This window comes from Microcaecilia unicolor, chromosome 10 (assembly GCF_901765095.1).
Source record: "Microcaecilia unicolor chromosome 10, aMicUni1.1, whole genome shotgun sequence".
Classification (NCBI taxonomy): domain Eukaryota; kingdom Metazoa; phylum Chordata; class Amphibia; order Gymnophiona; family Siphonopidae; genus Microcaecilia; species Microcaecilia unicolor.
In genome coordinates this window covers 137,892,869-137,905,592 of record NC_044040.1, presented here as the reverse complement: position 1 = coordinate 137,905,592, position 12,724 = coordinate 137,892,869, and the positions used below count along the sequence as shown (strand labels likewise).

Genomic DNA, 12,724 nt, shown 5'->3' with positions numbered 1-12,724 from the left:
TCCGGAAAAAGTTCGTTTGCGGATTAATACTTTTCAAATATTTGAAAGTATGTCTCATATCACCCGTTTCTTCTTTCTTCCAGAGTATACACGTTCAGGTCATCAAGTCTCTCCTCATACGTCTTGTAACGCAAATCCCTTACCATTCTCGTAGCTTTTCTTTGCACCGCTTCAATTCTTCTTACATCCTTCGCAAGGTATGGCCTCCAAAACTGAACACAATACTCTAGGTGGGGCCTCACCAACGACTTATACAGGGGCATCAACACCTCCTTTCTTCTGCTGGTCACACCTCTCTCTATACAGTCTAACAACCTTCTAGCTACAGCCACCGCCTTGTCACACTGTTTCGTCGGCTTCAGATCCTCAGATACTATCACCCCAAGATTCCTTTCTCCGTCCGTACCTATCAGATTCTCCGTGCCTAACACATACATCTCCCGAGGGTTTCTATTCCCTAAGTGCATCACTTTGCATTTCTTTACATTGAATTTTAATTGCCAAACCTTAGACCATTCTTCTAGCTTCCTCAGATCCTTTTTCATGTTTTCCACTCCCTCCCGGGTGTCCACTCTGTTGTAGATCTTAGTATCATCCGCAAATAGGCAAACCTTACCTTCTAACCCTTCGGCAAATGTCACTTACAAATATATTGAACAGAATCAGTCCCAGCACCAATCCCTGAGGCACACCACTACTCACCTTTCCTTCCTCTGAGCGAATTCCATTCACCACCACCTTCTGGCTTCTGTCCGTCAACCAGTTCCTAATCCAGTTCACCACTTCGGGTCCTATCTTCGGCCCTTCCAGTTTATTTAAGAGCCTCCTGTGGGGAACCATGTCAAAAGTTTTGCTGAAATCTAAGTAGATTACGTCCATAGCTCGTCCCTGATTCAATTCTCCTGTCAACCAATCAAAGAACTCAATGAGATTCGTTTGGCACGATTTCCCTTTGGTAAAACCATGTTGTCTCGGATCTTGCAACTTATTGGCTTCCAGGAAATTCACTATCCTTTCCTTCAGCATCGCTTCCATTACTTTTCCAATAATCGAAGTGAGGCTTACCGGCCTGTACTTTCCAGCTTCTTCCCTATCACCACTTTTGTGAAGAGGGACCACCTCCGCCGTTCTCCAATCCTTCGGAACCTCTCCCGTCTGCAAGGATATGTTAAACAAATCTTTAAGAGGACTCGCCAGAACCTCTCTGAGCTCCCTCAATATCCTGGGGTGGATCCCATCCGGTCCCATGGCTTTATCCACCTTTAGCTTTTCAAGCTGTTCATACACACTCTCTTCTGTGAACGGTCCAATCTCCACGGTTCTTCGGAGGGCAACTCCAGAAGAAGAGGGAATCAAATCCGACGCGGCCAGAAGGGAGCAATCAGAATCATGGTTCCGCGGTCTTGCTTGAGTTCCAGCAAAGTCTTCCCCACCAGAGGTATGGGAGGATATGCGTACAAAAGGCCCTTCCCCCAATGTAGGAGAAAAGCATCCGACGCTAGTCTGTTGTGGGCCTGAAGTCTGGAACAGAACTGAGGGACTTTGTGATTGACCTGAGTGGCAAAAAGATCCACCGAGGGGGTGCCCCACTCTCAGAAGATCTTGCAAACAACGCCCGAATTGAGCGACCACTCGTGAGGTTACATTATCCTACTCAATCTGTTGGCCAGACTGTTCTTTACGCCTGCAAGATATGTGGCTTGGAGAAACATGCCGTAACGACGAGCCCAAAGCCACATCTGGACGGCTTCCCAACACAGGGGGCAAGATCCTGTGCACCCCTGCTTGTTGATGTAGTACATCGCAACCTGATTGTCTGTCTGAATTTGGATAATATGATAGGACAGCAGATCTCTGAAAGCCTTTAGAGCTTCCCAGACCGCTCGCTACTCCAGGAGATTGATCTGAAAACCTTTTTCCTGGAGGGACTAAACTCCTTGAGTGTGAAGCCCATCTACATGAGCTCCCCATCCCAGGAGGGATGCATCCATTGTCAGCACTTTTTGTGGCTGAGGAATTTGAAAAGGACGTCCCAAGGTCAAATTGGATCAAATTGTCCACCACTGAGGGGAATTGTGAAAATCGTTGGACAGCTGGATTGCATCCTCTAGATCTCCTGCAGCTTGATACCACTGAGAAGTTAGGGTCCACTGAGCTGATCTCATGTGAAGATGAGCCATGGGTGTCACATGAACTGTGGAGCCCATATGGCCTAGAAGTCTCAACATCTGCCAAGCTGTGATCTGCTGAGACGTTCTGACCATGGAAACTAGAGACAGAAGATTGTCTGCTCTCGCTTCTAGAAGATAGGCCCGAGCCGTCTGTGAGTCCAGTACAGCTCCAATAAATTCCAGTTTCTGAAAAGGGAAAAGATGGGACTTGGGGTAATTTATAACAAACCCGAGTAGCTCCAGCAGTTGAATAGTCATCTGCATGGACTGTAGAGCTCCTGCCTCTGAGGTGTTCTTCACCAGCCAATCGTCGAGATAAGGTAACACATGCACCCCCAGTCTGCGTACCGACGCTGCAACTACTGCCAGGCATTTTGTAAAGACCCTGAGCACATTCGCCAGACCAAAGGGCAGCACACAATACTGGAAGTGCTGCGCTCCCAGACGGAATTGAAAATACTTCCTGTGAGCTGGAAGTATCGGGATGTGTGTATAAGCATCCTTTAAGTCCAGAGAGCATAGCCAATCGTTTGCCTGAATCATGGGAAGCAGGGTGCCCAGGGAAACCATCCTAAACTTTTGTGGGAGTAGAAATTTGTTCAGGGCCCTTAGGTCTAGGATGGGATGCATCCCCCTGTTTTCTTTTGCACAAGAAAGTACCTGGAATAGAATCCCTGCCCTTCTTGCCCTAGTGGAACAGGTTCGACCGCATTGGCACTGAGAAGGGCGGAGAGTTCCTCTGCATGTACCTGCCTGTGCTGGAAGCTGAAGGTCTGAGCTCCCGGTGGGCAATTTGGAGGTATGGAGATCAAATTGAGGGAGTATCCTAACTGGACTATTTGAAGAACCCATCGATCGGAGGTTATGAGAGGCCACCTTTGGTGAAAAAATTTTAACCTCCCCCCGACCGGCAAGTCGTCCAGCACAGACACCTTTATAGCAGCTATGCTCAGCTGGAGCCAGTCAAAAGCCCATCCATTGCTTTTGCTGGGGAGCTGCAGGGGCCTGCCTTGGCACATGCTGTTGATGAGAATGAGCGCGCTGGGGATGAGCCTGAGAAGGCTATCGAGAAGGAGGATTGTACCTACGCTTATTATAAGCATAGGGAGCGTTCTTCCTTCCCCGGAGTAGAGGAGTGTGGTAGCCGTGTTAGTCCACTCTTAAGGTTATCAATAGAAATCAAACAAAATAAAACATGGAAAAGAAAATAAGATGATACCTTTTTTATTGGACATAACTTAATACATTTCTTGATTAGCTTTCGAAAGTTGCCCTTCTTCGTCAGATCGGAAATAAGCAAATGTGCTAGCTGACAGTGTATATAAGTGAAAACATTCAAGCATTACTATGACAGTCTGACAGGGTGGGAGGAGGGGGGTGGGAAGGAGGTATGCATGGGGACATCAAAGCATATCATTGATATTCTAACAGGATGGGTGTGGATAGGTGAGGGGTGGGGTGATCAACAGAGACATACAGCTTTATGGTTTATAATGGGCTAGGAAACCCAGATCCTTGATAAGTCCTTTCTGTTGGGTGTTAAAATATTCAATCATTCTGACTTCAAAGGTCTTACGTTCTTGTATGGTTTTAAAGTTACCTTTCAGGATTCTCACTGTGAAGTCACTGGTACAGTGTCCTGGTCCTGTAAAATGCTGACCAACAGGCGTGGGAACCCTACTGGCACCAGTATTGTTCATGTGATGTCTATGTAAATTGAATCTTGTCTTAAGCATCTGGCCTGTTTCTCTAATATAGCATCCTTCGTTACATTTTTTACACTGAATGATATATACCACATTGGAAGATGAGCAAGTGAAAGATCCCTTTATGTTGAATATCTTTCCTTTGTGGATGACTTTGGGGTCCTGTGAAATATTTTGGTATAGTTTGCAACTGGATAAATTACAGGGAAGTGTGCTCTTCTGTTCCTTTTCAGTCTGTGAAGGAAGTTTACTTCTGATTAGCTTGTGTTTTAAGTTGGGTGGCTGTCGGAAGGCCAGTACTGGTGGGGATGGGAATAGCTCTTTCAGTAATTCATCCTCCTGGAGTATAGGTTGTAGATCTCTTATGATTTTCCTCAGTTTTTCCAGCTCTGGATTGTATGTCACTACAAGGGGGATTCTGTCTGTGGCTTTTTTCTCCTTGTACTGTAGCAGATTCTCCCTGGGTGTTTTGAAGGAGGAGGCAATATTCTTGGAGATTATTTTGGGGTTGTAGCCTTTCTGTTTGAAGAATGCAGTCAGGCTTTTAAGGTGGCTGTCTCTGTCCCCTGGGTCAGAGCAGATACGGTGGTATCTTGTGGCTTGGCTGTAAATGATGGATCTTTTTGTATGTGAAGGATGGAAGCTGGAGTTGTGGAGGTAGCTGCTTCTGTCTGTGGGTTTCTTGTATATAGGTGTTTGTATACAGCCATCACTGATTGAGACCGTGGTGTCCAAAAAAATTGACTTTTTGGGGAGTAGTCAATTTTGAATCTGATTGTAGGATGGTATGTATTGAAGGCAGAATAAAATTGTTTCAGAGTTTCTTCACCCTCCGTCCAAATCATAAAAATGTCATTGATGTACCGGTAGTATTTTAGAGGTTTGGTCTGGTGTGTATTCAGAAATGTCTCTTCCAGCTCAGCCATAAAAAGGTTGGCATATTGGGGTGCTGTCCTGGTGCCCATCGCAGTGCCCATTATTTGTAGATAGATATCATTGTTAAAGCGGAAGTAGTTGTGAGTTAAAATGAATTTGATTAATTTTGTAATAGTTTCTGGTGAGTATTGATGGTCCAGTGTGGATTTTTTTAGGAGTCTTCCACATGCAGCTATGCCATCCGCATGTGGAATGTTGCTGTATAGTGATTCTACATCCATCGTGACCAGAAGGGTGTTAGGTGGTAGTTGCTTGATATTTTTCAATTTATTCAGAAAGTCTGTGGTGTCTTGTATGAAGCTGTTAGTTTTGTGTACGAGAGGTTTCAGAATTCCCTCTATGAATCCAGATATTTCTTCCGTGAGTGTGCCAATACCTGATATGATTGGTCTGCCAGGGTTTCCCGGTTTGTGGATCTTGGGTAGCATGTAGAATGTGCCCACAGCAGGCTGGTTTGGTATGAGTTTCTTCAGGTGAGGTTGCGCTTGTGTAGGAAATCTTCCAATGTGGTATATATCATTCAGTGTAAAAAATGTAACGAAGGATGCTATATTGGAGAAACAGGCCAGATGCTTAAGACAAGATTCAATTTACATAGACATCACATGAACAATACTGGTGCCAGTAGGGTTCCCACACCTGTTGGTCAGCATTTTACAGGACCATGACACTGTAGCAGTGACTTCACAGTGAGAATCCTGAAAGGTAACTTTAAAACCATACAAGAACGTAAGACCTTTGAAGTCAGAATGATTGAATATTTTAACACCCAACAGAAAGGACTTATCAAGGATCTGGGGTTCCTAGCCCATTATAAACCATAAAGCTGTATGTCTCTGTTGATCACCCCACCCCTCACCTATCCACACCCATCCTGTTAGAATATCAATGATATGCTTTGATGTCCCCATGCATACCTCCTACCCACCCCCATCCTCCCACCCTGTCAGACTGTCATAGTAATGCTTGAATGTTTTCACTTATATACACTGTCAGCTAGCACATTTGCTTATTTCCGATCTGACGAAGAAGGGCAACCTTCGAAAGCTAATCAAGAAATGTATTAAGTTATGTCCAATAAAAAGGTATCATCTTATTTTCTTTTCCATGTTTTATTTTGTTTGATTTCTATTGATTCCTTCCCCGGAAAAATCGTCTACCTGATGAGGTAGTAGCAGAAGGCGCCCGGCGGGAGAGACTGTCCATAGTGGTTTCCCACTGAGTCATCTCATTGACCACTTGTTCGACTTTCTCACCAAAAATGTTATCCCCCCAGCAAGGAGCATCCGCAATCCGCTGCTGGACTTGACTGTCCAGGTCAGAGGCACGCAGCCATGAGAGTCTGCGCATCACTATACCTTGGGCAGCAGTTCTGGATGCAACATCAAAAGAAATTTAAACACCCTTGGACAGGAATTTACGACACGCCTTCTGCTGCCTGACCACCTCCTGAAAAGGATTGGCCTGCTCTGGAGGGAGCTCATCAACCAGGTCCGCCAGTTGCTTCACCGTGTTCCGCAAGTGAATGCTCGTGTAGAGCTGGTAAGATTGAATTTTGGCCACGAGCATAGAGGACTGATAAGCCTTTCTCCCAAAAGAGTCCAGGGTTCTAGATTCTCTCCCCGGAGGTGCAAAGGCAAAGTCTCTAGAACTCCTGACTCTCTTGAGAGCGGAATCCACAACCATAGAGTCGTGAGGTAACTGTGACTTCATCAACTGACTCCGATATTGGGAGTCAGCTTTCTTGGGAATGGTGTGATTACTTAAGGGTTTCATCCAGTTCCGCATAAGAGTCTCCTTGAGCACAATATGCACAGGAACCGTGGATGACTCCTTAGGTGGCGAAGGATAGTCAAGGACCTCGAACATCTCAGTCCTGGGCTCATCTTCAGATACCACAGGGAAGGGAATAGCCACAGACATTTCCCGGACAAATGGAGAGATAGAAAGACTCTCTGGGGGAGAAAGCTTTCTTTCTGGAGGAGGAGGATCAGAGGGAAGACCACAAGACTCCTCAGAAGAGAAATATCTGGGATTTTGCCCTTCTTCCCATGAGGCATCCTCATTGGTATCGGACAAGAGTTCCTTAACTGCAGTCTGAAACCGGGCCCATCTCGATGCCGAGGAACCATGTCCTCGATGGCGATGTCAAGAAGTCGACTCCCATGCCGGCGGCGATGAAGCTCCCTCCAGCGATGTCGACGGGGAGTCGACTTGGGTAGCAGCTGAGGCCGATGCCGCAAGCGGCACTGGCAGCGGAGACCTCACCACAGGTGGAAAGCCAGCTGCCGTTTCTATCGACGGTACGGAGGCCGCAAGCATCCCCAGTACCGGAGCAGACTGATTCAGCAACTGTTCCAGAAGACCTGGAAGAATGGCTCGGATGTGCTCATCCAGAGTCACTGTCAAGGAAGGCTGGGGGATCGGTGCAGGAATCTGCGGCAGAATCTTTAGGAGGTTGAGGAGGCGATAACGGGCTACCTGAAGACCGACACCTCTTGGATGGAGAGTGAGCGTTCCTCCCCTCGTCGACACTTCACGGGTGCCGAATCCTTCGACCCCCCCCCCCCCCCCCCCCGGAGCTCCCTGTACCGTGGTTACAATGAGACTGACGATGCACCTCATCGATAATCCTCGGTACCGACCAGGAGGACGTGGAATCCACACGCCTCCTCGGGGTCGGGTCCGAGAGTAGTCGGTCCCGGTGGGCCTGCCCAGCAGGAGTCTTCGAGAGAAGTGGAGACCCACTCGACGGCTCACTTCTCCCAGCTTGTGATGGTTTCCGGACAGCCATTACCTGCGCTCCTGAAGTCGATGCCATCCCCGGTGCCGACATCGAGGAACTGAATGACGCTCCGAAAAGTCGGTCCCGAAGAGCTTGTCTCTACGCCTGTGTCCGCCTTTTCAAGCTAAGACACAACTTACATGCGTCTGGGTGATGGTCACGCCCAAGGCACTGAAGACACCACGCATGGGGGTCGGTACCTGAGATCGTCCGGTTACACCGAGTACACTTCTTGAAGCTGCTGGGAGTCCTCGATGACATGGACAGAAAAATAGCGGTGGCGAAGTCAAAATTCTCGATTGTGCCAATAAAAAAGGCACAAAAATGAGAAAACACGGCCGCAACGAAAACGAAAGGGAACTTAAAGGGGTCAAACTAATAAAGGAGTTTTTTTTTTTAACTGTGTAGACAGGGTAAGAAATAAACTAAGAGGGAAAGAAAAAAACATGCCGAAATAGACGGCGAAAACCGAAGGCTCTTTTACTGGGCTGAGGAGAGAGACCAACAAGCAGCCACTCCCTACCGCGGAAAAAGAAAGAAGCGGGGCTTTCGTGCGACAGGCGGGAAGATGGCCGCGCACCCTGTGCGGTGGAAGGCTCTGGCAATCTTTTTTTTGCTATGGAAGATTTCTGTTCGTGGGCCGCCGGAATGCTGACCCAGTCGTGAGAACAAGCAGCCTGCTTGTCCTCAGAGAAATAATGCAAAACTTATAAGAACACAAAGAGTAGCCATACTGGGTCAGACCAATAGTCCATCTAGCCCAGTATCCTGTTTTCCAAACAGTGGCCAAGCCAGGTGACAAGTACCTGGCAGAAATCCAAATAGTGGCAACATTCCAATCTATAAATCCCAGGGCAAGCAGTTGCTTCCCATGTCTGCCTCAATAGCAGACTATAAACTTTTTCTCCAGGAATTTGTCCAAACCTTTTTTAAACCCAGATATGCTAAAAGCTGTTACCACTTCCTCCGGCAAAGAGTTCCAGAGCATAACAATTCGTTGAGTGAACAAATATTTCCTCCTATTTGTTTTAAAAGTATTTCCATGTAACTTCCTTGAATGTCCCCTAGTCTTTGTACTTTTGGAACGAGTAAAACATCACTTTCTACTCATTCTACACCACTCAGGATTTTGTAGACTTCAATCATATCTCCCCTCATCTGTCTGTTTTCCAGGCTGAAGAGCCCTATCCTCTTTAGCCTTTCCTCATACTAGAGGAGTTCCACCCCATTTATCATTTTAGTTGCTCTTCTTTGAACCTTTTCTAATTCCGCTATATCTTTTTTGAGATACGGTAACCAGAATTGACTGCAATACTCAAGGTGCGGACGCACCATGGAGCGATACAAAGGCATTATAGTATTTTTGGTGTTATTCACCACCCCTTTCCTAATAATTCCTAGCATCCTGTTTGCATTTTTGGCCACCGCAGCACACTGAGCAGAAGATTTCAGCGTATTATCTATTTAGGGCACATTTTACTAAGTGCGCGCTAAAATTGTGGGCGTAGTAAACGTTAGAGACGCCAATGCATTCCTATAAGCGTCTCTAACGTTTAGCATGCCCACAATTTTAGCGCGCTCTAAAAACGTGAGTGTACCTTAGTAAAAGATGCTCTTAGTGTTTTCTTCTTAGAAGGTAATGAAATGTATATAAAACTCTGTAAGAGCACTCCTTGCTTGTTATCCTAATTACAATAACTGACTATAAATGAAGAGTTGTGCTAGGGTTGGGAGGGTGGACAGGATGAAGACTAAATTAGGTCCCGCAGTGCCTGCTACTACTACTTGACATTTCTAAAGCGCTACTAGAGTTACGCAGCGCTGTACAATTAGAGGATATCTGTTAATGCTGTGGTACAAAAGTTCAAGTTTTAAAACTAGGGGAAAAAATTATGGAGATTAGTTGCTAAAGTTTGCTTTTTTATGTTTTTATTCTGCCTTCCACTAACCTACAATTCCTCCTTTAAACCCCAAACTTAAGTTCCCAAAGCAAAATAATGTTCACCTACCAGAGAAATGTCCTCTTCTCTCAGAACTTCTCAGAAAGAAAGTTAAGTGGGACCTTTCCTCTTTATATAGTTTTGAATCTAAGGGGACTGCTTCAAACAGACCCTTTCAAGTTACCTTCCTCTCTCACTTTAATTAACACCTAATTGAGGTCAGTAGTAGTGCTACCTCTCCAGCAACCAAAGAACAGGAAATAACTCTTTTAGAACAAGATTTGAGCCTTCCCATTACCTTTTAAAAGTTCTATGGCTGTTAAGTTTCTACCTCTAGAAAAAATTTTCAGTTTAAAACTATAGGAAAAGTGTCTACTTCTAGAGAAAATTTCAGTTTAAAACTATGGGAAAAAGGTTGTATACTATGGAAACTAGTTAATAAAGCTTGCTTTTCTCTCTCTCTCTTTTCCCCCCACCAAGACTAAACTAGGTCCTGCAGTGCCTACTAGAGGCTATCTGTTAATGCTGTGGTACAAAGTTCAAGTTTTAAAACTAGAGGGAAAAGAGCATGGAGATTAGTTTCTAAAGTTTGCTTTTTTATATTTTTATTCTGCCTATCACTAATCTACAATTCCTCCTTTAAACCCCAAACTTTAAGTTCCAAAGCACAAAGCAAAATAATGTTCACTTACCAGAGGAATGTCCTCTTCTCTCAGAACTTTATTTGGGAGATATATATTGTTTAGTAATCAATTATTTTTTGAGATTGCAAAATATTTTAATCACAGAAAGGGTTTTCATTTTCCTCACACAGTCACTTACTGAGGCTGGAGCCATCTCTGTGGTAGCAATTCCCAGCATAGCTCCCTTCCATAATCTCGGAGTTTAAGCGTATACCTCTCTGTCTAGACACTTCAGCTTTCATTGGGGTAGATGTGGACAACGTCTCTGTATCTTGTGGTCCTGAGGTCAGAAATTCCTCTTGCAGTCCTGTCTGCAAAGGTTTTCTCAAACTTTGATCTGTATGCCCGGTTTGTCTCTTAGGCTCTTTAGCAAGGATTACAGTCTGAGCATTCCCCAGGTTCCTTCTGGTACTGAGTTCATTCTGTCCATTGCTTTGGGCACTGTTGAACAACAGTGGAATTTCACACTCATGAGCAGAGGTAGTAGGTGTCTCTCCCACATCAGAATCTATCACATGTTCATCTGAAGAGGTACAATGCTTCATGCCCATACCAAAATCTGGCACACAAGGAGAGGAATTCCTCATGAGCAATGATGCAGAACATAAAGAACTGACAAAGTTCAGATCTGCAACAGAATTGAGATCCAGTTTTGTAAGGCCACAAGTGATTAAATTAATCTTAGTATCTGGTTCTTCAATTTTTTCACGGCTCCTGCAATTTCTGAAAGTGAAAGAGCCCGAGGCACCAGAAACTGGAGGCGATACTAAAGGGTTAGAATGGATAATGCTGTTTCTTTCTTCAGAGTTGCATAATGGATCTATAGAAATAGGTTTTTCTAGTGTCAGATGCTCAAGATTACTGTTTTTTTTCCTGCCTGAAGTCTTCTCTGAGCTCCTGATGACTTTATGCATATGTCTGCCATGTGGTGCTGCTCCCTGCCAAGATTCATCCATCGTGGGTGTCCCAAATGAGATGGAAAAGGGACTAGTTAATCCATCAGCATGATCTTTTAGGCTACAAGGAGAAGACAGCTTAGTAAAAAGTACTGGCCGGTCTGAATCCTGGCATTCTTTATTAGACAAGAATATCTTATTTTTGCCATGAGAGAGCATGGAGATCCTCTGCTTTACATCCGAATGAACTAATGCCTGGTGTTCAACTGGAGACAGACTACATAAGTTAACATCATTATCCAGTAATGACCTCTCTGCCACAAGATCCATATCTTTTTTCTCTGGTTTTTCAATGCCAACAGAAGAAGCTGTATTTTCCATAATCTGAGGAGAGTTTCCCACTTGGGGTACCTCACATGTATATTTCACTGTTACAGTCTCATTTTCAGTACAGAAAACAGCTCTTTCCTTGGCCTGGTCTAGCTCCACTCTGTAGATGCAAATCAGTATAAATTAGTACATTTCAGTGGCAGGCCAGCTCTTACAACTTACTCGTCTTGTCATCAATAAAAGTGCCTGCATAATTTGCACCTGCAATTTGCGTGGAAAGCAGAGGGCTGTGGGGTAGCATGTACACTTTTGAGGAGCCTGAGCACCCCTCTCCTTCTGCTTGCCCCCAAACACCTCTGGGGGCAGGGGCGAGGAGAAGAGAGGCAGATGATGGATTGTGGTGGTTCATTTCAAATCTTACTTCTTCAATTGAACTCTAGTCTTTTTTTCAAACTAATCAAAACTATGCAACAACCATTTTATAATTTACAAATCTGGCCAACCTGAAAATAAGAGCTGGTCAAGGGGTCTAAAGACCAAAAGCATGGTTAAAAAAAAAACTCTATATGTAGATAGATATAGATATAAAATGATACAGCGCCCCATTTTATATAGATTGTAGAAACAGCAATTAAGACATTAAGGTTGGGACATGCTCAATTCAGGTCGTAATTTTAAAAATATCTGCCCACATAGATCCTTTCCCAAAATATCAGCTGGAGTGTATATGTATTTGCCAGTACATGCAGCGAGAGCATCCATTTTACAAAACATACACATGCAAAAACAAAACAAAAAATAATGGAGGAAACTTAATTGGGTTATTTTTGCATTTACGCATATATAACAGCCATTTTGCAAATCTATACACGTTAATGTTGCTTTTAATACAGAAGTCACAATTTTTTGTTTATTTTCAATTTGGGGGGAGGGGGAAATAAACAATGAAGAATTGAGGAGGATACCTCTCAATTTCTTCAGTACAGGAGTGCACAAAGTGAGCATTTTTAAATAATCTATATATGCCAAAAAGCAGCTGTACATACCCATAGGGAAACACCAGGTCCATTTCCTTTATGAAACAGGGAAGATTTATGACTTACCCAGGCTGCATGCTAACCACATATCCCAATATGCTTCCTTGCAATTTCCACATATTATAGGTATCCATATGAAAATAAGCCCTTTCTAAGAAGCAAAGTTACTTACAAGGAGTAGGTGTTCTCTGAGGATAGCAGGCCAAGTATTCTCACAGATGGGTGATGTAATCTGACGGA

The 12,724-nt window shown here is 44.5% G+C and overlaps 1 protein-coding gene across 3 annotated transcripts in view; it reads right to left on the bottom strand.

Annotated features, from left to right (window-relative positions):
- PASK (PAS domain containing serine/threonine kinase) overlaps positions 1 to 12,724 on the bottom strand; it is a 719,075-nt gene that overhangs the window by 350,218 nt on the left and 356,133 nt on the right. For all 3 annotated transcript variants that reach the window (XM_030215835.1, XM_030215838.1, XM_030215836.1), the window contains one exon: positions 10,361 to 11,607. In XM_030215835.1, coding sequence (XP_030071695.1) covers positions 10,361 to 11,607 — 1,247 coding nt within the window. The remainder of the gene's footprint in view (positions 1 to 10,360; positions 11,608 to 12,724) is intronic.